Here is a 27,012-nt window from a genome sequence, read left to right on the forward strand (position 1 = left end):
TCGATGAAATGTATTGTAATAATATAAGTGAGGTTTTTTGTTGTTTATAAATATGCTGTTATCCCATTATGTCCACAGATGTCACGTACGTCAATGGGTTCTACTCGAACATGCCACAGCGTCTGTCCAAATACAGCTGGTTTGGAAATGGGCGCCTCTACCACTTCCAGGTTCCGGAGGGGGCGGAGCTGGTGCGCTGGTCGCTTACTGTAATGCGCAGCTCCGGATTCAGCTGCGGCAACCAGAACATCACAGTGTGAGTAGCAGTCGTGATTTGTGAAGCGATAAGGTCAAAAGTATGTGGACATCTGACCACAAGCTTGTTGGGACCCACAAGAACATTTGAGAGGTACCGATGTTGGATGAGAAGGCCTGGCTCTCAATAGAGGTGTTCATTTGGGTTCAAGCCACTGGAATTCCTCCACAGCAGTTTTGTCAAGCCGTGTCTTTTTGGAGCTTGCTGAAACAGAATATGGCCTTCCCCAAACTAGGGATGTCCCGATCACGTTTTTTTGTTCCCGATCCCAATCATAAATTTTGATCCCGATCCGATACCGAGTCTCAAACCGATACTTGTATTTCTAGATATTGTCTAGATAAGAACTAGATAATACTGTTCACACAGTGCACACTTCAAGTACATTACAGTTATTCAAATTAATCCAATGTATATGTTTAACAGCTGAATAGCTCTGCAGTGCTGTAGGAAAAAAAATTGCCTGCATCCAAGCTATTGCTTAAATGTTCTTTTATTTTTACAAAATAAAAGTAAATAAACTTAGTGCAGCATTGTAGTAGTAAAACTAGAACACTCAAAATGAAGTGAAGGTTCTTTTTAAGGAAAATCAGCATCTCTGCCATGTTAGCGGACAGCTGGTTCCTCTTCTCATCATATAATAATAAACTCGCTGTATGAGTGTTTATTTTTTAGGTGCCGTATCAAATTGGTAGATCGTTTGGTTAAATGATATCTGGTTTGTTTCTTATAAACCACCGTACTTGTATGCATGTTGTAACTGTAACAAACTTTTCTGTGGTTGTATTGTGACAATGGTTTGATGGACGTTTCTACGCGAAGTGAGTGTGTTTTGACCCTTTGGGGCTTCCGTGTATTTATTTCTTTATTAAGCAAGTGCATCACTATGTTGTTTTGTAAACCGGAGTGATCCTTGACTCACACACCATATAAACAGTAAAATTCTACAGTAATGAACGCAGCTCTGCTCCTACCGCCTCGTTGCAGACATTACACTTCGCTGTTGGACTTGTTTCACTTTCCAATTTAAAGTGTTGCCACACAGCGGACATGCCGACGTAAAACAAAGGATCGGGCTTAGGATTGGCCTTAGTAAAATCGATACCGGTCAGTTAAGAAATGCCTTGATCGGCCCCGATCGACATCCCTACTTAACCCTCAATTGCTTTGATTGTATTTGGTGAAAATTGCAAGTCACTTTGAATAGAAGCATCTGCTTAATGCTGTAAATGTGAATACACATTAGCTGTTTGTTAGCAGTGGCTTGAACACCTAAGGTCCATATAGTGTATCACGAGATGATATGTATTTATAATCATTACTGTGGGGGCAGGGGAAACAGCACTGTTTACTTTTAATGGTGTTATTATATAATAATGATTTTAATCCAACAGACACTTTCGGGCCGGCGCACCACCAGTCATCAACCCCATCCTCACAACCTTCCCAAACTTCACAGCCTTTTCTCCTGCCTATAACCTGACTCTGAATGTCCCAAATGGACAGTCCAGCAACGTCATACTGTTCAATGTAACGCGCCCTGAAGCCGGGGATTGGTTCCTTGTGGCTCATCTGCCTAAAGATGATGGGAAGATCGAGCAACAGGTAAGGCGGAAAAAACTTTGCCCCTTGTGTCTTTCAGTTGTTAATACAGGGAAGAATTTTACGGTATGGTGATCAAATTGACAAATAAAAAAGATACAATATGGCCAAAAGTATGTGGACACCAGACAATCACTTTGCAACGCCTTTAACCTTTTGTGTTTTTTTGGACATCAGATCATTTTTACCTGTGATGCTGCGTCCATATGGACTTTTTTGGCTTCCAGTCTAATATGCTAGCCCATTATCGCGAGACCCAGGTTGTGTTTGGATGCTCTGCAGACACTGTTGGCTGTGTTTGAGGGTGCGCAAAAATTGTGGAGAAAAAACATTGGACGTAGGACCCACTGTCTGTGTCAGAGCTCTTTGTAAACATTCGGACACTGGTTGGCATTGATTTGGCCACGGGCTTTATTGATGTGAGAGAAGTCATGTGCCAGCCTCAGTGATGGTATCAAGCTTATGGTAGAGAGTGTTTGATTGCACCCAGTTCTTGGGTATATCCAGATTGGGAAATTTCAAAATGCTGTTGTGTTTGTGGGCAGAATTTACTTCCCCTACATTACTGGAAAATCATGTTTAAAACTACACACTAAATAGTATTGAAAACCAGAACAACATTAATAATCATGTTGGTAAGTATCTAATACAATATGATGTGAATTGGAACGCAGTCGAAGATCCTTGTAAGATACCAGCTTTCATATATGTATACATTCTATGTATACATCCTCTATATGGGACAGTGGTAGCCTACTGGGTAGCGCTTTGGGCTATCAATTGAAAAGTTGAGAGTTTGAATCGGCTCTGCCATGCTGCCACTGTTGGGCCCTTGAGCAAAGCCCTTAACCTCTCTGCTACAGGGGTGCTGTACAAAGGCTGACCCTGCACTCTGACCCCAGCTTCCAAACAAGCCGGTATATGCGATCTATTGTGTCTATACAGTTTTGGATTGTCTGGATTTCCCTTGCACATGTCTGACAGTATAATGATGTCATGTTGCGTTTCGGTAAAAGTTCATTTAGACGTGTCCAATCCCTTGTTGCATTGTCAACCTCAGCCCCAAGCATGACATCCATACTGGCCAAGCAGGGCCCCAGGTTCTTCTTTTTACCAGCCAGTGGCGGATTCCACTATCCAGCATCCCCATACAACCAACTATGTTTGTAGAGGGCCAGACCAGGCCAGAAGATCATTATGCGTCAAAGATGTGCAAAGGAAATGAACAATCTAAAAGTTGCCTGTAGAGAGGAAAGCTAGTGTGATAGAATGCTGCACTTTGGAAACTTCTTAAACAAATGATGTGTGTGTGTGTGTGTGTGTGTGTGTTACAGGGGTTGCCTTCCTGCTCATATTTGTTCCAGCCTCAGATGTACGTGAGGAGAGCTGTTGACATCCCGGTCTTGCAGGACAACATTCCACAAACTCAAACACTGACTCAGAAACTGGCTCATTTCAAGTACGTTCAGTGTGTTTGCACCATTGACATTGAATGCCTGTAAAATTTGCTAATAAAAAGAACACCTTGACGTTCTAGGACAATTACGAGGTTACTCTAGGTTTAGTTTCTGACAACAATCCATCTGTTAAAGGACAGTTTTTGTAACTGGTGTATGAAATAATTCTAGTATTGACAAATACACACATTAGCTATTATGGCAAGAGTTTGGGGTAGGTCCCTTTCCAACATACAGTGTATCACAAAAGTGAGTACACCCCTCACATTTCTGCAAATATTTCATTATATCTTTTCATTGGACAACACTATAGACATGAAACTTGGATATAACTTAGAGTAGTCAGTGTACAACTTGTATAGCAGTGTAGATTTACTGTCTTCTGAAAATAACTCAACACACAGCCATTAATGTCTAAATAGCTGCAACATAAGTGAGTACACCCCACAGTGAACATGTCCAAATTGTGCCCAAAGGGTCAATATTTTGTGTGACCACCATTATTATCCAGCACTGCCTTAACCCTCCTGGGCATGGAATTCACCAGAGCTGCACAGGTTGCTACTGGAATCCTCTTCCACTCCTCCATGATGACATCACGGAGCTGGTGGATGTTAGACACCTTGAACTCCTCCACCTTCCACTTGAGGATGTACCACAGGTGCTCAATTGGGTTTAGTCCATCACCTTTACCTTCAGCTTCCTCAGCAAGGCAGTTGTCATCTTGGAGGTTGTGTTTGGGGTCATTATCCTGTTGGAAAATTGCCATGAGGCCCAGTTTTCGAAGGGAGAGGATCATGCTCTGTTTCAGAATGTCACAGTACATGTTGGAATTCATGTTTCCCTCAATGAACTGCAGCTCCCCAGTGCCAGCAACACTCATGCAGCCCAAGACCATGATGCTACCACCACCATGCTTGACTGTAGGCAAGATACAGTTGTCTTGGTACTTCTCACCAGGGCGCCGCCACACATGCTGGACACCATCTGAGCCAAACAAGTTTATCTTGGTCTCGTCAGACCACAGGGCATTCCAGTAAACCATGTTCTTGGACTGCTTGTCTTCAGCAAACTGTTTGCGGGCTTTCTTGTGCGTCAGCTTCCTTCTGGGATGACGACCATGCAGACCGAGTTGATGCAGTGTGCGGCGTATGGTCTGAGCACTGACAGGCTGACCTCCCACGTCTTCAACCTCTGCAGCAATGCTGGCAGCACTCATGTGTCTATTTTTTAAAGCCAACCTCTGGATATGATGCCGAACACGTGGACTCAACTTCTTTGGTCGACCCTGGCGAAGCCTGTTCCGAGTGGAACCTGTCCTGGAAAACCGCTGTATGACCTTGGCCACCATGCTGTAGCTCAGTTTCAGGGTGTTAGCAATCTTCTTATAGCCCAGGCCATCTTTGTGGAGAGCAACAATTCTATTTCTCACATCCTCAGAGAGTTCTTTGCCATGAGGTGCCATGTTGAATATCCAGTGGCCAGTATGAGAGAATTGTACCCAAAACACCAAATTTAACAGCCCTGCTCCCCATTTACACCTGGGACCTTGACACATGACACCAGGGAGGGACAACGACACATTTGGGCACAATTTGGACATGTTCACTGTGGGGTGTACTCACTTATGTTGCCAGCTATTTAGACATTAATGGCTGTGTGTTGAGTTATTTTCAGAAGACAGTAAATCTACACTGCTATACAAGTTGTACACTGACTACTCTAAGTTATATCCAAGTTTCATGTCTATAGTGTTGTCCCATGAAAAGATATAATGAAATATTTGCAGAAATGTGAGGGGTGTACTCACTTTTGTGATACACTGTATATATGTTCTTGTGCCTTGTGCGTGAAGCAAGGCACTCCAGTCGCCTGTCCAAAGCCTCGCCTGTCCAAAGCCCTGACCTCAATCCTAATGAGCATATTTGGGCTGAATTGGAATAATGATTTCCAGTCAGACCTGTATGTCCATTCTAAGTGTCCAAACTTTTGACCAAATAGACACACATTCGCCCAGTCACACTGCAAGATCTTTTAAAGAGACAAAAGCAACTTCCAAAAAGAATGGATGGTCCTATACCCACAAGGTGGTAGGAGGTATATACGCTTATGATCTGGTGTCCACATACTTTTGGCCTTGCTACATGAAAATACTAGTAGATTAACATCTCTACCACACCTTTGCATTTTCATCACACAGTGAAACGTCTGTCAGTCTGGGGTTTAATACAGTAATCGAAAGCACAAGAGCACTTCTGTCGCTTGTTAGCGATGAATGTAGCTGAAACAGTTTATCTGAATAATTAGGATGGGTGTCCAAAAGTTTTTGGCTTTATGGTGCATTTTAAAGTACCAGTAGGGACACTGGTGGCCTAGTGGGTAGAGCTTTGGGCTATCAGTCATAAGATTGCCGGTTCAAATCCAGACTCAGGACAGGTCTGGACCACCACAGAGTAGGTATTATTTGGGTGGTGGATCATTCTCAGCACTGCAGTGACACTGACATGGTGGTGGTGTGTTAGTGTGTGTTGTGCTGGTATGAGTGGATCAGACACAGCAGTGCTGCTGGAGTTTTTAAATAGTGTCCACTCACTGTCCACTCTATTAGACACTCCTACCTAGTTGGTCCACCTTGTAGATGTAAAGTCAGAGACGATCGCTCATCTATTGCTGCTGTTTGAGTTGGTCATCTTCTAGACCTTCATCAGTGGTCACAGGACGCTGCCCATGGGGCACTGTTGGCTGGATATATTTTTGGTTGGTGGACTACTCTCAGTCCAACAGGGACAGTGAGGTGTTTAAAAACTCCATAAGCGCTGCTGTGTCTGATCCACTCATACCAGCACAACACACACTAACACACCACCACCATGTCAGTGTCACTGCAGTGCTGCGAATGATCCATCACCCAAATAATACCTGCTCTGTGGTGGTCCTGTGGGGGTCCTGACCATTGAAGAACAGGGTGAAAGCAGGCTAAAAAGTATGTAGAGGAATAGATGGACTGCAGTCAGTAATTGTAGAACTACAAAGTGCTTCTTTATGATAAGTAAAGCTGATAAAATGGACTGTGAATGTAGAAACCAGGAGGTGGGTTTAATGTTACCCACTGATTATGGCTGATAATGTTATGGCTCTCTCCTCTCTGATAGGGTCTTTGTTCCTGAGTTCTCCTCCAATTTAGAAGTCTTTATCCATTCCTGTTCAGTGGAGTCTGTGCCATCACGGGATTGTGGATTGTCCATTGCTTTAGGTTCAGCCTCCCTAGTCCAGAGCTCAGTTACTACCGTGAACTGTTCAGGGAACGAACCGTGTTCCGCTTCTGTCTCAAATCCACCATGGAACTCCTGGGTACGAGTTACTGTGGAAAACAGCCAGCCAAATGTGACGACAACGTTTAGCATCTCCGCCAATCATACAGGTTTGTCTGCGTAATTACTTCTTAATATATTTTTACAGAAGCATCATGAGTGTGTGTGTGTGTGTGTGTGCACTCAGCCAGGTTTTAAAACCCTTCAGGTTAGATGTGCGAAACTACAGCTTGGGTTACACAGCACTTCAATGCGCAAACTCGCCACAACTGGGATTTCAAACTCTTGGTTGTGTTATCAAGTGGCCTGGCGACCGCCGGCGACCCCTGACGGGAGCAGCCGAGGAAATAGATAGAGGGGTGGCATAGAGGTCTAATTTGGTATCTCACTGGCACAAAAGCATAGCATGGTCCACCAGTGTAAAGTCTTGGAAGACGCTGTGGCATCTCCCTACGTGTTGGCTGAGGCGTGAGCTTGGGTGACGGTCAACCAACAAAGGTTGCCAGAATGCAAAAGCCAATCAGCTTCATTTTACTTGGGACAGTAACCTCTCAGGGCACCCCAAATGCACTTGTTGTCCTTATTGGACATTATGGCCACTTAAAGGCATTGATTCTTCATTTAAGTTTGTGTGGCATGATGGGAGGCTTCACACTGCCTGTTCTGGGGGTTCGAATCTTTGGTTGGGCCTAGCAGTACAGAAGGTGCAGGGCATAACTTTAACCTAGCCATCGGGGTGGGGGGCATATTAGTGCACCTTTAGTGTTGGCTCAAAGCCCAAATGAAATACGAGGGCTGCATTGGGAAGGTCATCCAGCCCAAAAGCTGTTCCGAATCGAACGTGGACGGACCCTGACAGGAGCAGCCGAAGGAATCGTCATGTTTGCAGACAAATTGCAGCTAGTTTTTAATTCACTTTATACCCTCCTTAATCTGCCTCCTGACAACCATCTTTCTCTCTTCTCTGTGATGTCTCTATGATTCTTCCCAACAGCAGGCTGTAAACCCTCCAGTGCCCCGCCAGATTCGAACGCTTCTTTTCCCCTGGGTGACACGTCTCCGAACACCACTTCTGCAGAAACCCCCCCAGCCAGAGTACCAGTTTCGAACAGCTGCATGCAGAACTTAGCTGTGGTACGAGAGGACCAAGATGTATTTTCGGTGCGCTTCGCAGTGCCCAATGGCAGCGTGAATGTGGTCTCCATGCTCCCGACCATGCTTGGCCTGGACCTGGAGGATGCATACAGTGGAGGGACACTGACGGTCCAGCTCGATCTTAACACGGTGAGTGAATAAGCTTTACCTGCATTGGTTAAAAATGTCTATCAGGCAGCATTCATCTGGATGTTCTTGGCATCAAACGACTCCCAAAAAATGCAATGCAATACATTAACGAATCCTACCCTCATGACACAAGAACCCATCACTGAGGAGAGTGAAAAATAGTAAATACATATTCACCAGATTTGGAAAAAAACAATAATGAGGCATAATAGAAATGCATTGTGACTTGTACACAATTGTACACAATGCAGCTTGTGTCTTGAAAAGTGGGCGTGGTTTAAAAATATTGGTATTTTTAATATCATGTTTTACACACTTTGGTTGCATTCATGACAGAACAGGAAGTTACTTGATACACAAATGTATTAGTTCAAGTCTGTAATGTCCATCACAGTCATGGACAATTTTGTATCTCCAGTTCACCTCACTTGCATATTTTTGGACCGTGGGAGGAAACCGGAGGCCCTGTAGGAAACCAGCATAGACGCGGGGAGAACATGCATACTCCACACAGTAAGGACCCAGACCGCTCCACCTGGAAATCAAACCCAGGACCTTCTTGATGTGAGCCGACAGTGAAACGCACCAAGCTTATATACCAAGCAATAAAAGTCTTAATACGTGGCATAAACGCGTCTGGTGGGAATTGGCCCCAATGGTACACTGTAGTGATGAGAACAACATAAAAGAATGACCTGCACTATATGCACTAAATGTATATGGACACTCTGTATAATTGTTTAGTCCAGGTATTTCAGCCTTTCAATTACAGTTATATAAAATAATACATTTCTCCAACTTTGTGGAAACAATTTGGGTACAGCTCCTTCATGTTTCATGATTTGACGTTTAAAGGTGTAAAAAATGACAGTGGCCTGCATAGAGCCATGGGATGACTTCAAATATCAGTTGCGAGCCAGGTTTTTTAGTCCAATATCAGTGCATGACCTCACTAATTGTCACTTGACCGAATACAAGAGCGCAGGCTGTTCGACCCGCCAACTCCACGTCAGTGGGGTAGTGTGCCAGTCGCCACGTTCTCGCATAGTATACCAAGTAGCAATGCCAACTCTGGGTAGGTTAAATTATTTGAGCCAAATAAAACAGTCCTGTTGTTCATTGTTTTTATGTAACAAATGGGAGTTTATTGAAACTTCTCTTTTTCTTATAGACTTCTCTGACTGGTGCATTTGACAGAGTGAGGGCGTGTCTGACACCTTCTGCTCCTTCTCTTCAACTCAACACCAGCCAGTCATGTGATGCAGGTGTGTTATCTATACACGTCTATATGTAAAAGATTTGGGTTGTGGTACCATTTTACCTTTTAACACAGTGACACGTTGCAGGGCAATACACCACTTACCGTGTGTGTGTGTGTGTGTGTGTAGCTTTTATGAAAGGATACTCACTAGAAGTGAGCAACAATGAAACCAAGGCATTGTTGAGGATTCCCTTCCCGGATGGTGAGACTTGGTACCTCACACTCCAAACCATCTGCAACACTTCGTAAGTACCAAGTAAACGCCCACCCACACGAATACACGTCCCCCCCCCTTTTTTTTGTCCCCCTATAGCGCATCCAATCGTTCAATTTGCATCGTGCTTCCTCTCTGTCTATGCCGAACCCTGGCCTGACCGAGGAGATCGAAGCCAACCCAAATCCCCTCCGAAACATGGGCAGCAGCCGGATGCATTTTTGCCACCCACACATTGATGAGTGTGGGGCCACCTAGCGTTGCATGCGGAGAGACACACCCTAAGGGCACTCTTCCTCATCTCTGTGCAGGCACCTCTAATAAGCCGGCAGAGGTCGTAATCGCATTCTGACAGAGAGAGACCCACATCCGGTTCTTTGTCCTGCCCCCCCCAACTGAGCAACCGGCCAATCGATGCTCATACAGCCACTCCGCCTCGAACTGGTAAGGCAGGTGTCTTTTTACCACTGCGCCACCTGAGCGGCTTACACGTCGTCTTTTACGTAAATCGGCTGCCCACAACTGGATTGGTGGCATTCTTCAAACGCTTTCGATTTCAATCTACGTGTTTTTATTATCACTCAAACCATATTTACATTTTAATTTTTGGCATTTAGCAGACGCTCTTATCCAAAGTGACTTACAGTACTGTGACAGTATATTGTTAGGGGCTTTGCTCAAGTGCCCAACAGTGGCAACCTGGCGGTGATGGGGCTTGAACCGGCAACCTGTGGATTACTAGTCCAGTACTTTACCTGCTAGGCTACAACTGTCCCTACCATTCTCAACAGGTGTTGGCATCTGGGGAGAGTCCATAAAAAATTGGCTATGAAGTGCAAGTTTCATATCAACGCACATAAAGTCACACATGCCTTTATCAATTAATAAGCAGACCATAGTGTGTGCTTGGATGGCGCAGCAGTCTGTTATGCTAGCCCACCACTTGCCTGCCTGGGCATCTACACAGACATGGTTGGCTGTGTCTGAGGGAGGGCTGAGGGTTGAATGTCCGGGATAAAGCTTGGTTGATAAAAATGAAAAACTACCTGCAGAACCAGTTCAGCGCTTGGCATGTTGTCAAGATTTTACCCAATGTTGGTAGTGGATAGTTCATTATAAGCACTAACCAGACATGCTAAATCAAAGCATAGCGATGCAGTCAGTACATGCAGCCTACATTTATACTGGGACATGATGCAAAATCTCCACATCATTTTCGGACAGCCAACACAGATCTACACGCACATGCATGTGCCTAATTAGAGAGGATTCTAAGAACACATTAAACTGACAAGCTGGTTATTTAGAGGCACTACTTAGACAGCGATTACGGTGATTACGTCACCGCAGTTCTCACTTACTAAGCTAACACAGTTAGCCTTGGGCCATTTGTAGACAGCATTTTGCGTCATCCTAAATTTTAGGTACCTAGAAAGGCTGCCTAATGAAGTGCCTTAATTGTAAGCATTAGTCTGACTGAATAATGAGGGAGCTTCCTTAGCGGTGAAGGCAATCCTAGCATTCAGTGCGGCACAACATATCAAATCTAAAATAATTGTTTTCACCTGCGAGACTTGATTTAATCACTGATTTGGACTCATTAGGACATTGATTATTAGTGATTCCATGGCTGTGTTCCAAATTGTATCCGGTGTGATACATTGTGTGGAACTATACTAGTCAAAGTGCACAAATTAGGCATATTATTCAGTCCAGTAGCTTGCGATTTGAGACACAGCCTTCATTATTCTGAGCTCTACTTATGTTTGTTGGGTAATATCATGTTATAGAAAGTGTTTGGCTGAAGTCATTGGTGTGAATGGTGTCGCAGGGATGATATGGACATCCTTAGATTAATGATGTTTCACAGAGTAAGCGGCACAGTTGCTTGGTGGGTAGCACTGCCGCCTCATAGCAAATAGGTGAAGCGGTCCGGGTCCTTTCTGTGTGGAGTTTGCATGTTCTCCCTATGTCTTTATGGATTTTCTCTAGGAGCTCTGGTTTCTCCCACAATTCAAAGACATGCAGTCAGGCTATATTGGCCTGGGTGTAAATGTGTGATGAACTGGTTGACCTGTCTGAGGTGTTTCTTACCTTTCGCCCAGTGAATTGTACCCACAGTGACTCTAAATAGGATAAAGTGGTGGTAAAACAGATAATGAATAAATGCTTTTCCCCACTAGTTGCCTTTGGACTGAAAGATTTCTAATAAACAAAGAAAACACAGTCACTGTGATTACAGAACATATCTGAAAGGGGGCAATTACTTTTTCACACCTGGCACACACTGCTCTTTGAAATCATGTTGTTTGTGGCATTTCCAGCACTGGCTGCAGTAACGCCTCTGCCATGGTCAGTGTGTCGGCGAGTGTGAGCGCGTGTATTGATGACTGTGGACCGTATGGAGAGTGCAGGCTTCTGCGTACACACGCCTACCTCTATTCTGCATGTGTATGCAAAGCAGGTATGAAACACACACACTTTATTTGTATGGTTATATGGCCAAAAGTATGTAGACACCCTTCATTATCATTGAGTTTAGGTGTTTTCACCACACTGTCAGGTGTATACAATCAATTGGACAAAATAAAGTGTAAACTTTTAATGCTGGGGCAACAGTTTAAGGAAGACCCTTTCTTGTTACAGTATGATTGTGACAAGTTTGATGTAGAAGAACACTGGTGGCACAGAACCTTGATCCCTACCACACTGAATACTGCTGGGCTAAATTGGAATTGAAATTGTATTACTGCATGAGTGCCTGACCTCTCTTTTACCAAAATGAGGGATTCCCACAGACACACTCAAAAATTCTGTGGAAAGCCTTCTGGCTTTGTCTATGTTATGGAAAAATTAGATATTATGTTTTTTTTTTAGTATAGTTTGCTTCTTGTGCATTAAATCATTATAGTTGTTAAATCCTAATGTGGCTGCTTGAGATGTGTCTAAAGTACAAGGTTAAGCAACATGTCTGTCGTTAAGCTGTTGTAAAATGTTATAAGCAGATAAGAAACAACAGTTAGCACAGAATGGAGATTCCAAGGTCCAACACCCAATCTGATGTGACTAGAGCAGTATAAAGGTAGGGCCATAGTTCTGTTTCTTGTTCTTCAGCTATTTCACTGCTGAAAGAACCCACGATCGTGCCAATAAATCCAGGCAGCTGTAATCTCTGTTTTCACACAGAGTGCTGATCCGCATATGCACTCGTCAAAGTGTAGGTGACAAAATGCATACGGCTGCTGTCCACATGTCGGAGGGGGCGTGGGTTAGCTTCGTTCTCCTCAATTAAAGCGGGGATCGCATTGGTGGAGAGGAAGCATGACGCAATTGGGGAATTGGATGCACTAAAAGGGAGAAAAAGGGGAGAAAATGCATAAACAACATATAAAAAAATAGCAGCAATAAATCCCCAAGGATCACTGTTGAAGAGTTAAAGAAAAAAATTTGCACCTTGGGTTCACAAAGTCTCCAAAACTACCATTAGAACAGCAAAGGGCCTTTCACAAACTGTTGCCTCAAAGTTGGAAGCACATCATTTATTTGATCAAACTGCATATGCTTAGGTAGTAATGGGTGTGGCCGCAGTTACACTGTATGTCATTTAAAAATGCTTGCATGACGCCTGGTTGTGGTTCGTTTGTCGACAGGTTGGCAGGGATGGAGCTGCTCGGACAATTCAAGCGCTCAGTCGTTCTCCCGGCAGCTGACTGCAGCCCTGCTCCTCACGCTCAGTAACCTGTTCTTCATCCCTCCTATCATCGTAGCACTTTACCGTGGCTACCACCCAGAAGCTGCCGTCTACCTTTTCACCATGTTCTTCTCTACGGTGTGTATGACAAGGCTAGACCTTTAGAAGATGCATGTCATCTGTACATAATATGTATATGCTTTCAATGTTACATTTACAATAGGTTAGATTTGCAAAAAGTGGTGGTGGTTCTTTTATTTTCAATTTAATTAACCACTTCCTGGTCAGGGTTGTGGCGGGCCCAGTTAAGCCAGGAAACACTATTCGCAAGACTGTAACATCCTGGACTGAGCACCAATCCATCACAAGTCTTCAGCCATCCGTTCAGACACAGCCAAATCATGTCTTTGTATGTGCCCCTTCGTAAGATAGTACATGAACTTAAACTGGCCTATTAGACTAGCCGATTATACCAGTTCCATTTCTTTTATTAAGTTGTTCATCAATGGGGTTTAACTCAGGGTGCAGGCCAAAAATCTGCCATGAAGAATGGAATAAACAGCCCAAATCCAGATATACAAAGCTTGTAGAGACATATCCAAGAAGAGTTGTATTGAATAAAGGGTCTGCATACTTTAATTACTTTAATTAATACTTTAATAATAATTAATTACTTTAATGAATACTTTAAAAATCTATAAAAATCAATTCACAAGGAAGAGGATGGTAAGAGAGGCAAAAATCACCAAGAATCACTGATGGAGAGTTACAGAAAACAAATTAGCATCTTGAGGTCACCAAGTCTCCAAAACTACAATCAAATACCACCTCCACGCTGGCAAAAGCACAAATGTAGGCTCCTAAAGTTTGCTAAACGCTACTGGCACCTTAAAACACACTTAAAACAGTGTGTCGGCACTGAAAAGAACCTGATGTACACTGTAAAGTATGGTGGAGGATCTGTAATGTTGTGGGGCGGTTTTTCCTCCAAACCCCCTGTGAACCTTGTTAAGGTACATGGCATATGTTCATGGGTCAATAGATTTTTTTTTTAAATGAGTGTGAGGGTGGCCGGCTGCCTTACCTCTGCTGGAGAGACCGCGTGGTAGGCTACGGCAAAGGTTTCCAGCTGTGCACAGGGAAATCAGTCTATCCAAAATATAAATTATGATAATGACATGCTTAGATGATGTGTTGTACCCTTAATAGACTCATAAAACATTATTGCTGTACTAAAGTGTTGTGTTTTTTTGCATGTCTTTACCCAGTTCTATCATGCCTGTGACCAGCCTGGTGTTACAGTACTGTGCATCATGGATTACGACACCCTCCAGTTTTGCGACTTCCTGGGCTCTGTGGTTGCTGTATGGGTCACTATTGTCTGTATGGCGAAACTAAAGGATCTGCTGAAATACGTGAGTATTCCCCCCCCCCCCCCCCCCCCATTACAATTATGAAATATATATATATTTTTTTTATCAGGTCATTGTTCAGAAGGTTCTTCCCAACCCAACAGTAGTTGGGAACCACAGATGTGCTTTGATTGGCAGCTTGTCCCAAACCAGCTCATTGGAGTTAAAGTCTGGAGACTCACGTTTGTATAAGCTGTAGTTCTGACAAAGCCTGTTGGTAAGTTTGAACCCCTGGAAAGCTAGATGTAGACCAGAGTGTATTACATAGTGCTGCAAAATGCTGTGCCAGTCTCTTCGGCTCAGGACCCAAGCACTCGAGCAAGTCACTGACTGTGGATCCAGCTGAGAGCCCATCCTCCACCATATTTGACAGTTGATATTACATTTGGTCCATAATACCTTTCTTTCAGTGGTCAGTAGTTCTCTCTTCACACTTGCTTACCTTGACCAGTGTAAAGCTGTTCTTAAAGATGTTGTTCTTTAAGTTTCCTACCAATAGCTGTTCACTCTAAGAGACTTTTCTTCTGGTGCTGTTAGGGCTTTCGGTCTACCCGACCTCTTATTGTCTGGTTTCCCCAAGTTTCCAAGTGACATTTGATTGGGCTGGAAACTGTACTTATTGACACTTGGCTTTCTTTGCAGTCTCTATAGAAAGACTGTGTTTTTCATTATTATAAGCAATATGCTATGTTTTGTACTGACCCAGAGGGAGTACTAATGCAGTCTGGTCTGATATTACACTTAAATCAGACAGGGGGGTTTGTAGGTAATGGAGGTAATCAACAAAATTTGGGACACCTTTTAAAATGGTTTGCATCAACGTTTAAAGCCTAATTTGCTTCCACTGCAAAACAGTGGCTAATGGCTAATCAACGACTTATTTATTTGTTTTTGTTTTACCTATATCCTTATTTGATCTAGGTTTTCAGATTATTCATTAAATTTAAACTGCTTAAACATCAACAAAAACACTGTAAAACTGGGAACGTTCCAAAACTTTTAAGTGGTAGTGTAAAAACTCTGTATCGGTCCGATATTGGCCCAAATCACTGGATTGGATATCGGAGGGAAAAAACGTGTAATCCGATCCGATACTGTCGCTTAATGTAAATAACACTTAATGTAAATAAGGCCATTGTTTGTGTGTAAAGCAAATAACACACAAAGATACGTTCCAACAGAGCATCGTTTATTGCCAGGTCACTCGGCAACTGCTGTAACAAGGTGCATCTTGATGACATCATTAACATGTGCCACTGATCTACAACTCATCTGCAACAGCCATTCAGAAATTAAAAAACACTGATCTACTTAAACTTTTAGCATTTTAAAAAATCATCTACTACTGTCACATCTAAAAAACAACGCTTACCTGAGATAAAGAACCTATCATGTCCTGGCTTGGAGATATCTCACATCCTCACCGATTAATCCATTAGTGTTATGAAATAAAACAAACTACATCGTTTCCCGTTTAGCCACAGACGTCCTCTTCATAATCCAGCAGGGTTTAATAATCTAAAAACGTGTCAGGACTTTAGCGGGAAATCTCAACTCTGCATCAAGTCTAATTGGTCCATCGCGTTTGATTGCTCGAACGTAAGTGAAACCAAAAATGCTGCTAAATGTAAAAGTTAAAATAAAAACAGCAGTTTTGCATAAGTGTGATGTTGGAGGTTCTGTATTTATTCCTTTAGAATACAGTGGAACCTTGATTTACGAGTGACCCAATTTACGAATTTTCCGAGATACGAGCTGTCACTTGGTCGATTTTTTGCTTTGTGATACGAGCCGAGATCTGAGTTACGAGCTCAGCTGAGTTCAGTTCACCTGGTTATCTAGCCGTACAAGCAAGTGAAAGAGAGGAAAATGTGACGAAAAAGCCCAAAGTCAGTGAAGAATAAGATTAAGTGAAGTCAAAAAAATATATATTTTTTTAAAAAGTCGCAATTAAGCTTAGCGATAAAGTGTAGCATAGTGTGTACGTTAAATTTAGCAATATATTGTAGCATTAAGTGTGTAGTGAGTAAGTTAAGTGATAGAGCACGAAATGAAACACTCCCCCAACTTCCTCCGCCAATCTCCACCTCCGCCAGCATCTTCGTCTGGTAAATACACTTAATAAAACCAGTTTATTTCTTTACATTCTCTTTTATTATGTATTATAATTTTTTTATACATTATTTGTTATTTATAAAGTAATTTTTTCTTATTTATAAACACGTAACAAAAAAATCGGTGTGGTTTTTGCGGGGCTGGAACGGATTAATAGCGTTTCAATTCATTTTAATGGGAAAATTTGATTTGATATACGAGCAAATTGAGTTACGAGCTTGGTCACAGAACGAATTAAACTCGTAAGTCAAGGTTCCACTGTATTTGCTTCACAGTCTGAGCTAGGGTTGCCAACCGTCCCGTAAAATACGGAATCGTTCCGTATTTGGAAACTAAATGTCGCGTTTCGTATTGAACTGATACGGGACGCGCTTTGTTCCGTATTTTTATCAATGGGAGAGAAACGCTGCAGATTAGACTGTTCAATACTAGAGTTGGGCGGTTCCTGAATCACCCGGGTTAATGATTCGAATCTTTGTACTGAATCAGGAATCACGAGTCCGAAATCTCAAATTAACCCGGATCCTACGAGTCCTCTGACTGGCTGCTGCTCAGAACACAAGGCGAGTGAGCCGACTCACCAGAAACACCTCTGACCCAGATGATTCGGCTGAACCGACTTCACTCCAGTCTATGAATCTAAGTAATAAATTAAATATTCCAATAAACAGCGATTACACACACTGGTGTTCGTTATGTGGCTGATTTTATGCACATGCTATTATTATTATTATTATTATTATTATTATTATTATTATCAGTAGTAGTGGTATAGATTAGTAATGCAGCATATTTTCTTGTAAGCAAAATAACAAAATATAGTTATATTATTATTAAAATGCAAATGCTTACAGGCTACTTTAGTACTGTACTGCTTATAGCCCCCATGGTAATTTTAAACCCTTGACCCATTAATATACCCATCTGATTGGTAGGTGAGTCCACCCCCCTCTCCCGCATGGTCAAGATTCCACTTAAAAAAAAGTGTCAACTTGTCACTGATAAGAGAAGTGTAAGGTGCCAAGAGAATTAAGAGCGACTCAGATTAACCCGAGTGCATAAAATTAACCGAATTTACCACCACTATAAATATTCCGCTGTTTGAGTAGCGCAGTGGGTGCCCTAGGTTCGAATCCGGCTTAGGGCGAAACTAAAGTAACACAAGCAGGGCCGGCGCTATGGGGGCGCTGGGGTGGGCATTGCCCCAACCCTCCCCCAATTTTCTCACTGCCCCCCTAAGCAACGCAGTCCAGAACCGGGGCTGCATGACGGTGTGAAGATGGATTATGTGAAAATGTTGTTTTCACTATTGAGAAAAAATGTTATGATGTTGTTTATGCATGTTCTTTTACCTAAAATATGGTTCTGATTTATTATTATAAAGAATGAAAATAATATATGTTAAACAGCCTAAATAAAACATGTTAATAATGTTCCTATGATGGTGTAAGACCCGTTATATTGTTTACAGGTGCAAATAATAAACAATATAATACAGCCGCTCTGGAAGACAGATCCCTTGTTTACTCTTAGCTCTTTTCTCTATAGCTCTCTCTGTTGAAGGTGCAACAGTGATCCTGTCCACTCGTCTGCTTAAATGCATGTGAAGGCAGAAGTCCTTAGCCATCCATAATGATCTTCAGCTGTTACCAGTTGACTGATTAGCGCTCGGCTGACTGGGAGTTGTAGTTCCAGCCGTCCGCACACACCTGACACGGCGGCGCCCTCTGCCTGCCGTTGGGCGTACAGCTGGACCACTTACATATAATAAAAATAATAATACATTTTATTTATAATGCACTTTACATTTGAAAACAAATCTCAGAGCGCTACAGAAAAAGAGTAATATAAAACATCAAGAAATATAAAACAAATATAAACATCATAGCATAATGAAACATACATTGTAACATCAGCGGTTATTTAAGAGTAATAAAATCTGGTTAAAAAAAAAAAAAACTTTTTAAAATTCTCAATCGTCTGTCGTGCCCTCAGATGGTCGGGAAGGGCATTCCATAGACGAGGAGCAGCAGAACAGAAAGCCCGGTCACCCATGGTACTTAGTTTAGTTCTGGGAATGTGGAGAAGATTTGAGTTTGCAGAACGGAGGGTTCGCGATGGAATTTTAGGGGTAAGAAGTTCTTTCATGTAGGGCGGTGCATTTCCATAGATGCACTGATATGTAAGGAGAGAAATTTTATATTCTATCCTTGCAGAGACAGGAAGCCAGTGGAGTGAATGAAGGTCAGGTACATATGTCATGATCAAGGAGAAAGGACATTGTGATAGAAGACTAACAAAAGACGAACATTTTCTTATGCTTATCTGCTTTCTCCATTAGGTGTTCTTTATCGGAGGGGCACTCCTCATCGCTATGGCGATGCAGCTGGACCGCCGTGGCCTGTGGAACCTTCTAGGTCCTGTCCTGTTCGCTTTAGCAATCATGATCACCGCATGGGTAAGAGCGCTTGCAATTTTGCACATAAAACACAAATTTGTATACTATATCACCAAAGGTATATGGACACCCCCTTTAAAAGTTGCAGTGTTTCAGACACATCATATTTTTATTGTACAATGTGATTGGATGGTATGTGGCTTGCTCAAGGGCCCAAAAGTAGTGCCCTTTCGATTACTAGTCCAGTATCTTTACCACTGATTTACCACACCAGTTGGTAACAGGTGTATAAAATAAATTCCAACTTTATAACAGTTTAGGAAAGGCTATTTTCCTCCTCCAGCATGACTGTGTACCCCTGTGCACAAACCTCTAGAAAGACATAATTTGAGTAGTTGGCTGTGGAAGAACATCAGTAGCCTTCACAGAGCAATTATTCTTTTAAACACCTTTGGGATGAATTGGAAAGTTAATGAGCCTAGAAATATCCACACAGGGATGGCAACATCATAACAATGGGGCGGCACAGTGGCTAAGTGGGTAGCACTGTCGCCTCACAGCAAGAAGGTCCTGGGTTCGATCCCTAGGAGGGGCGGTCCGGGTCCTTTCTGTGTGGAGTTTGCATGTTGTCCCCGTGTCTGTGTGGGTTTCCTCTGGGTGCTTTGGTTTCCTCCCACAGTCCAAAGACATGCAGTGAGGCTAATTGGAGATACTAAAATTGTCCATGACTGTGTTCGATATAACCTTGTGGACTGATGATTCTTGTGTAATGAGTAACTACCGATCCTGTCATGAATGTAACCAAAGTGTTTGAAACATGATGTTAAAATCCTAATAAAACAAACAAATCATAATAATGGAAATGGGTTTTAAATGCCCAAGCTCATGGTTAGGTGTCCACATACATTTGATCTTTACAGTTTGTAAAATGCAATAAAAACAAGAACCTTTAGTTAACTGACAAAAGAGACAAAATTAATTGTACAGTGGGACCTCGGTATACATCCGCTTTGGAATAAGTCCAACCTGGTATACGTCCTGTTTGGACGCGAAAAATTTTGCTTGGTGTACGACCTTTATTTAGAATACGACTCGCGTGCTAGAACTTGTATGGGTCAAAATGAGTCACAACACCGCGCTACCCTTGTTTACCTCACGCGAGACAAAGCCACGAGCGTCATTACGCCAGTTGCTACCATTCAGTAAACAACCCGCGCTATAATTCTCTGAGAATTTTCAGGTACTGTACTACAGGTACTGTAGTCCCGTTAACGGTGTGCCGTGTTGCTAGGCAACATGAGGGCGAACATACCATTCACAAACTATTACACTATTTCTTGGACGAAACACCCGCTTAATGATTAGGATTACTGTTTATATTAATCTGGACATTTCCATGTATAGTACACGACTTAAAATAGTGTTCAACCAAGTTTGTACTTTTTCTTTTCAGTGGCGTATTAATATGGAATGATGTGAGGTGGTCATAGGTGTGCGTATATCGGGGATTTTACAACGGCTTCGAACGCGGCTCAGCCAATCAGATTTTAGGACCGGAACTATCCGTTTTATAAATTATTTTATACAACCCCATCAGCGTATAATATGCCAATAACAATAGGATTGTTTTCATGGGAACGGATTAATCATTTTCCCTTTATTTCTTATGGTAAAAATTTGTTTTGTATACGTCCTGTTTGGTATAAGTCCAAGGATCTGGAACGGATTAAGGACGTATACCGAGGTACCACTGTACTTTGTAAATATAAACAATTTTAGAATTTCATGCCTGCAACACCCTCAAAAAAAGTTGGGACAGATGCGTGTTTACTACTAGGTTACATCATCTGTCCTATTAATGAGACTTTCTAATGGTTCTGGAACTGAGGACATTTGTTGCTCATTCTTGCTTAATATGAGATTTCAGCTGCTCAACAGTCCGTGGTCACTGTTGTCTGATTCTCCTTTTCATGATGCACCATACATTTTCAATAGGAGACAAATCTGGACTGCAGGCAGGCCAGCCAAACACACACACTCTGTCTACTTCCCGGAAAAACACTCTGTCTACATCACCTTGACAACGTGTGTCTCTCTAAAGTCTCAATATACGCCTCCATGTCAATGGTAACGATGCAGCCCCATATCATTACAGATCTTGGCTCTTGCACCTTTTCCTTTTTCCCCTAAAATAAGCTGAACATATCTGACCAAGCACAAGTCTGTTGGTCCATCAATGATTAGCTCGTGCTTATGCCTAGTTCACACTACACGATTTTGGCCCTGGTCACCGCTAGATGTGCCGGCTCGCAGGCAACTCGGCGTTCGAAACTCGGCTCTCGATCGCTGTGTGTGAACTGTTCAAAAACTCAATCTGAGCGATATCCAGCATGTTAAATATCTAAATCAGTCGGCCGACTGGCAGCGAGTGTGGTGTCGAACTACAGCCAATGAGAACGCAAGATACAGGGTTTTGAAACCCAGGGGAGATGTAAGATGTGGGACAAGGACATAATATAGAATACATTGGCATACACTCAAGTTTTACAGTATTTGTAACCCCATCGTCCACGCCAAACCATAATACCAGTGCGCTGCATTGCAAAAAATATTTATTGACCTCCAACTCACTACAGAACAGATGATCCCTGCTGGTCGTGTTGCCAAATCCACTCAGATTTGTTTATTTTTCTCTTTCTTTTTACACTGCACATCAACGCACAAACTTTGATCGCTCGCTTCTTGTTGACGTGCATTTTTGGACACGGTTTCATTAAACCCCTCGTCACTTCTCGTGTTTGTTTTCGTGACAAAACGTAGTTTGGGAGACCAGACCGACCCATCCTGGTGATAGGGGATTACACACTACACGATCTATCAGTCGTGTAGTGTGAAAACCACAACGATGTAGTGTGAACTTGGCATTAGAGAACTCAGTGACGTTTCTGCATAGAATCGATGCATTATTACTGATATTTTTGAGTTTCTTGATGCTGAGGCGGACTGTGTTTGTGACAATGTTTTCCTGAAGTGTTGCCGGCATCAAATTCAACATGTGTTTATATTTACAAAGTACAATTAAGTTGTTTTGTAATTTTAATGATAATCAATTTATTATCATTTCTAAAACAGTTTATGCTAATGGTTTAACATTAAAAGTCATATATTATGAATATTTTTGCAGGTGTATCGTGGAGTAAAGCGTCGTCACTGCTACCCACCAACATGGAAGCGCTGGGTCTTTTTCCTGATCCCAGGCATCGTATCGGCGCTCATCGGTCTGTGTGTGTATGCCTTCGCTCAGACCGACAGCAACTACTACTACACGCACTCCATATGGCACGTCATGGTGGCCACGAGCGTCGTTTTTCTTTTACCGCCACGCAAGAAGAACATGCCACCGTGGGGCTGGCCTTACAAACTCTGTGGCTACAAAATGTGTCAAAACCAAAAGGAAGAACTCTACATCGTTTCTTAAAGACACTAAACATTATAGGAATATCAGTGTGCATTTTGTAACGACCATTACACTACAGTTACCAAAAAAAAAAAAAAAAATGTTAGTGTTTTTTAGCCTTCTATTAATTTCTACCCCTATTCAGAGTTCCTCTCTGAAGCTCCGGTCCCACCAGGAATGTGCTTTGCAAAGCAGTCATGGTCAGGCTAAGACTGGAAGATTTTAACCAGAAATGATCCATTGTTGCAGGTAATGAGCAATTTACACTTAGCGACTTGGCATACTTGGATATTTCAGGACTTCATTCATTCAGGAATTCGTCACTAGTTTGTTTAAAAAAAATCAGCTTTATACACCGACCAGACATAACATTATGAGCACTGACAGGTGACCTGAATAACACTGATTATCTCTTCATCACGGCACCTGTTAGTGGGTGGGATATTATAAGGCAGCAAGTAACCATTTTATACTTAAAGTTGATGTGTTAGAAGCAGGAAAAATGGGCGAGCGTGAGGATTTGAGTGAGTCTGACAAGGGCCATATTGTGATGGCTAGACGACTGGGTCAGAGCATCTCCAAAACTGCAGCTCTTGTGGGGTTCCTGGTCTGCAGTGGTCAGTATCTATCAAAAGTGGTCCAAGGAAGGAACAGTGGAAAACCAGCAACAGGGTCATGGGCGACCAAGGCTCATTGATGCACGTTGGGGAGCCTTTACCAAGAGACGAACTGATAGAAAGGTGTCAGACTCCATGCCTCGACGGGTCAGGGCTGCTTTGGCAGCATAAGGGGACCAACACAATATTAGGAAGGTGGTTATAATGTTATGCCTGATCGGTGTACATGTCGAAGGCGCATTGTGAAGGTTCACAAGGGTGTAGTGTAGTGAATCTATCCAAAATTGAGAAAGGGAGAAAAAAAGATTAAATACATTTGGGGTTTGTTAGCAAGCTAAGCTTCTGACCACTGTACACTAAAACACTACAATGAAATATGTTAGCACATACATACACTGATTTTAACTCTTGTTTTTATAGTATTATTTCTATTTAATTTGGGTAATATTTATTCTCGGATGGTGCACCGTGAACTATGTATCTACACGTTGCTCCGCCCAGTTACAAGTCAAAACAACATGGCGGTGGCCCCGTTGGCTCAAAGTCTAACAGATTCAAAAAGTGCATGAAATTCTGCCTGTTTTCAGCTGTCAGTTTTCATGCTGCATCCCAAACCACATACTATTTAGTGAATTAGTATTTTAAGATGGCAGTGGTAGTATTCAAATTACACCGAACTGAGAAGTAGGTATTCAAAATGATGTCAATGTGGTTTAAAAAAACAGAAAAAAACTGAAGAAAATACTACAGTAACCTCAAAAGTGTTGCCCATGTGATCAACCATGTGTTGACCATATGATCAACATTTGACGTCCCACATCTAATACAGGGTTGTGGAGACCATCCTGACGTTTTTTTTTAGATGTTTTTCTTCGGTTATTTTCTAGTCGAACATTGTAGATTTTTTGAAAGTTACATGGGTATTCGAGCACATGAGTCTGTTGGTCCATCAATGATTAGCTCATGCTTAGAAAACTCGATGTATTACTTTGTCTTTGTGTAATGGAGTTTCAGATTGCATTTCTTGATGCCGAGGCGGACTATGTTAAGTGGCAATGTTTTCCTGAAGTACTTTTAAGACCATGTGGACACTTCTTTTGAGTGTGGGTTGAGGCATCATTTACATTTTCAGCATTTATCAGATGCTTTTATCCAAAGCGACTTACAGTTATGACTGAACACCATTTTGAGCAATTGAGAGTTAAGGGCCTTGCTCAGGGGCCCAACAGTGGCAACTTGGCGGTGGTGGGGCTTGAACCAGCAACCTTTTGATTACTAGTCCAGTACCTTATCCACTGAGCTATCACTGCCCTGCATCAACACTTGTTTATATTTACACTTTGTTTTTCTTGGGTTATTTCCTAGTCAAACATTGTAGATTATACAAAAGTTACCTAAGTATTCTAACGCAGCATTTACTTTGTGGATTGGGATGTAACCACTTTTTTCTATTTTATTTATGCATTTTCTCCCCAATTTAGCGTCGTCAGTTTGTCTTCCGCTGCTGCAGGACAACTGATTGCAGTCGAGGTGGGTATATTGCTGCTCACGCCTCCTCTGACCGTTTTTTCACCCATGCATTCTACACAGGCGCCTCTCTATCTGTCGATCAGGGTCCTTACACAGCGTTAGAAGACCCCACCCACATAGTCCGGTCATCCCGCCCTAGCAGAACAGACAAATTTTTTTATGCCCGCTAGATGGCGCCCAGCTGACCGGTGGCAACACCGAGTTTCGAACCAAGGAGTTTAGATTCTCAGCACTGGTGTGCTAGCGGGATGTAACCATTTTTGATCACCATGGAGTCTCACCTTCTGTTTGGAGAAACAAAATCTCAGTTTGAATTTGGTCGGGGGTTGTGCAACCGGCAGCAGATTTAGAGTTGTGAATTGGAAATGACTAGTTTGGGGGATAAAGGGGGGAAATCCAGAAAAACAGAAATTAATTATCACTAGCCAGTGTCAGACAGGCGAGTGCAATTGTGGCAGTTGCAGCAAATTGGCTAGATGGTCAATCAAAATAAGCATCGTCTCTCAGACACCTTTATTGAGTGAATTAACGCTAGGATAGAATGAATAAATGAATCATGTTTTACGTTGTATTTTCTTAGATGTTCAGTATTTTTGTGTTTGATTTTTCAGTATATATATATTTTTTTTAATTAGGGTGTACACAAGTGTTTTGATATTTGTTCTTTGGGTTAGGGTTATGTTATATAGCCTTGAATGAAACGCTGGAATGCTAAGCACTTTATCTCAGATTTAAAGGTGGACTTGAGTGTTGCACTTTGAAAAATTTACCTTTTCATTATGAACCAATGGCTACCGATTGTATAATATGGAAAAATAAAACTACAATGTAAACAATGTGATTAAATGAAATTAAATGGTATCATTTTTCTTTGGTGGTCGTACTGTGTCGAGTTGTGTCAGTGGTTCCAACCAACCCTGATCAATCCAAAACCTTCCTTTAGGTGTTACCTTTGGGTTTTCAGGAACACATGATGCACACAGTGTAGACAATCAGCCTGCATGGACAGTGTCGCCCTTGTACAGGACAATTTCTTCATATTTTTGGATTTGCTCAAACTGGGCCCATTTCTTCTGGGCAAACATTTTTTTCTTTTCTTTAATAGTTTTTATGCTTTTTCTCCCCTTTTTTTTCCCTTTTAGCTGGTCCAATTGCGTCATGCCTCTTCTCCACCAATGCCAATCCCTGCTTTGATTGAGGAGAACAAAGCTAACCCTCTCCCCCTCTGACACGTGGGCAGCATGCCGTATGCATCTTATCACCTACACTTTGATGAGTGCAGTGCAGCTCAGCACTGTGTACGGAGAGACACACCCTAAGAGCACTCTTTTCTCATCTCTGTGCAGGCGCCATCAATCAGCCAGCAGAGGTTGTAATTGCATTAGTTATGGTCATCCTCATTCTTAACAGGTCGTTTAATCCATAAGTACTGGCTTAATTTACCTGGCATTGGTTCCCTTCAGCCATTTACTTTTAAATACACTTAAATACACAAGTGGGCGGCACAGTGGCTCGGTGGGTAGCACTGTCGCCTCACAGCAAGAAGGTCCTGGGTTCGATTTCCAGGTGGAGCGGTCCGGGTCCTTTCTGTGTGGAGTTTGCATGTTCTCCCCGTGTCTGTGTGGGTTTCCTCCGGGAGCTCCGGTTTCCTCCCACGGTCCAAAGACATCCAAGTGAGGTGAATTGGTGACACTAAATTGTCCATGACTGTGTTTGACATTAAACTTGTGAACTGATGAATCTTGTGTAATGACATTGTCAGCAAGAATGATTAAGGGAATGACGTTTCACACTGTGACTCCGTGCTTCCTTTGCCAGACAAACTAGGTCACAGAGAAATGCACGTCTCTAAACAGGCACTTTGCATCCACCCCGTTACAAAATGCCTTTAACATACATCTACCAGAGCTGTTAAGTACACCAAGTGGAATTATTTCATCCAATGATTGCTCTGTATGGGAATACTGGTCAGAAGGCAGGAATACCCTTGACAGGACGCCAATCCATCACAGGGCTTAAGCCTCCCCCACCCCTCTTAAACATAGCCAATTATGTTTATATAGACACCTGATTGACACAAGTAAATTAGATTGTGTCACATATGGTTGAAGTAAAGTACTGTATCATGCCACTGAGTTGCATTTATTGGGCAAGTCTCACCTCCAGAAACTGGGACATTGTGCCAAGGCTTGGGACTTTCCGCTCTCCCAAGAAAAGCATGACGCAAGGCCCAAACCACCAAAACTGGAGCAAGCTCTCAGAACAATAAACAGAATGCTGACATCCACATTTAGCGAAAACTGGAACTTGCACTCGGGCATCACGACTTCAAGAGAAAAGGTGTGCCCGCTAATGCACTGACAAAGAGGATACATAGAAGAACCTCAAAACTGAAGCAAGAATGAAT

General features: G+C 42.4%; 1 protein-coding gene across 1 annotated transcript; it reads left to right on the forward strand.

Moving 5' to 3' along the window:
* The first annotated feature begins 68 nt into the window (after positions 1-68).
* Positions 69-25,456, forward strand: pgap6 (post-glycosylphosphatidylinositol attachment to proteins 6). Its single transcript, XM_063010866.1, has 12 exons — positions 69-256; positions 1,651-1,861; positions 3,193-3,317; positions 6,468-6,736; positions 7,621-7,910; positions 9,082-9,175; positions 9,299-9,416; positions 11,710-11,849; positions 13,036-13,214; positions 14,345-14,491; positions 18,945-19,061; positions 22,186-25,456. Exons 1-12 carry the CDS (start codon positions 69-71, stop codon positions 22,477-22,479), a joined length of 2,172 nt encoding a protein of 723 aa, XP_062866936.1. The 3' UTR covers positions 22,480-25,456.
* The last annotated feature ends 1,556 nt before the right edge of the window (positions 25,457-27,012 follow it).

Source organism: Trichomycterus rosablanca, chromosome 15 (genome assembly GCF_030014385.1).
Source record: "Trichomycterus rosablanca isolate fTriRos1 chromosome 15, fTriRos1.hap1, whole genome shotgun sequence".
Taxonomy (NCBI): domain Eukaryota; kingdom Metazoa; phylum Chordata; class Actinopteri; order Siluriformes; family Trichomycteridae; genus Trichomycterus; species Trichomycterus rosablanca.

What these genes read in the sequence shown, in the direction of transcription:
- pgap6 (XM_063010866.1), top strand. Translation starts at nt 69, where the DNA reads ATGTCCACAGATGTCACGTACGTCAATGGGTTCTACTCGAACATGCCA. An exon ending in TGCATGTGTATGCAAAGCAG is followed by an intron (nt 11,850 to 13,035) that starts GTATGAAACACA and finishes GTTTGTCGACAG; the next exon opens with GTTGGCAGGGATGGAGCTGC. An exon ending in TAAAGGATCTGCTGAAATAC is followed by an intron (nt 14,492 to 18,944) that starts GTGAGTATTCCC and finishes TTTCTCCATTAG; the next exon opens with GTGTTCTTTATCGGAGGGGC.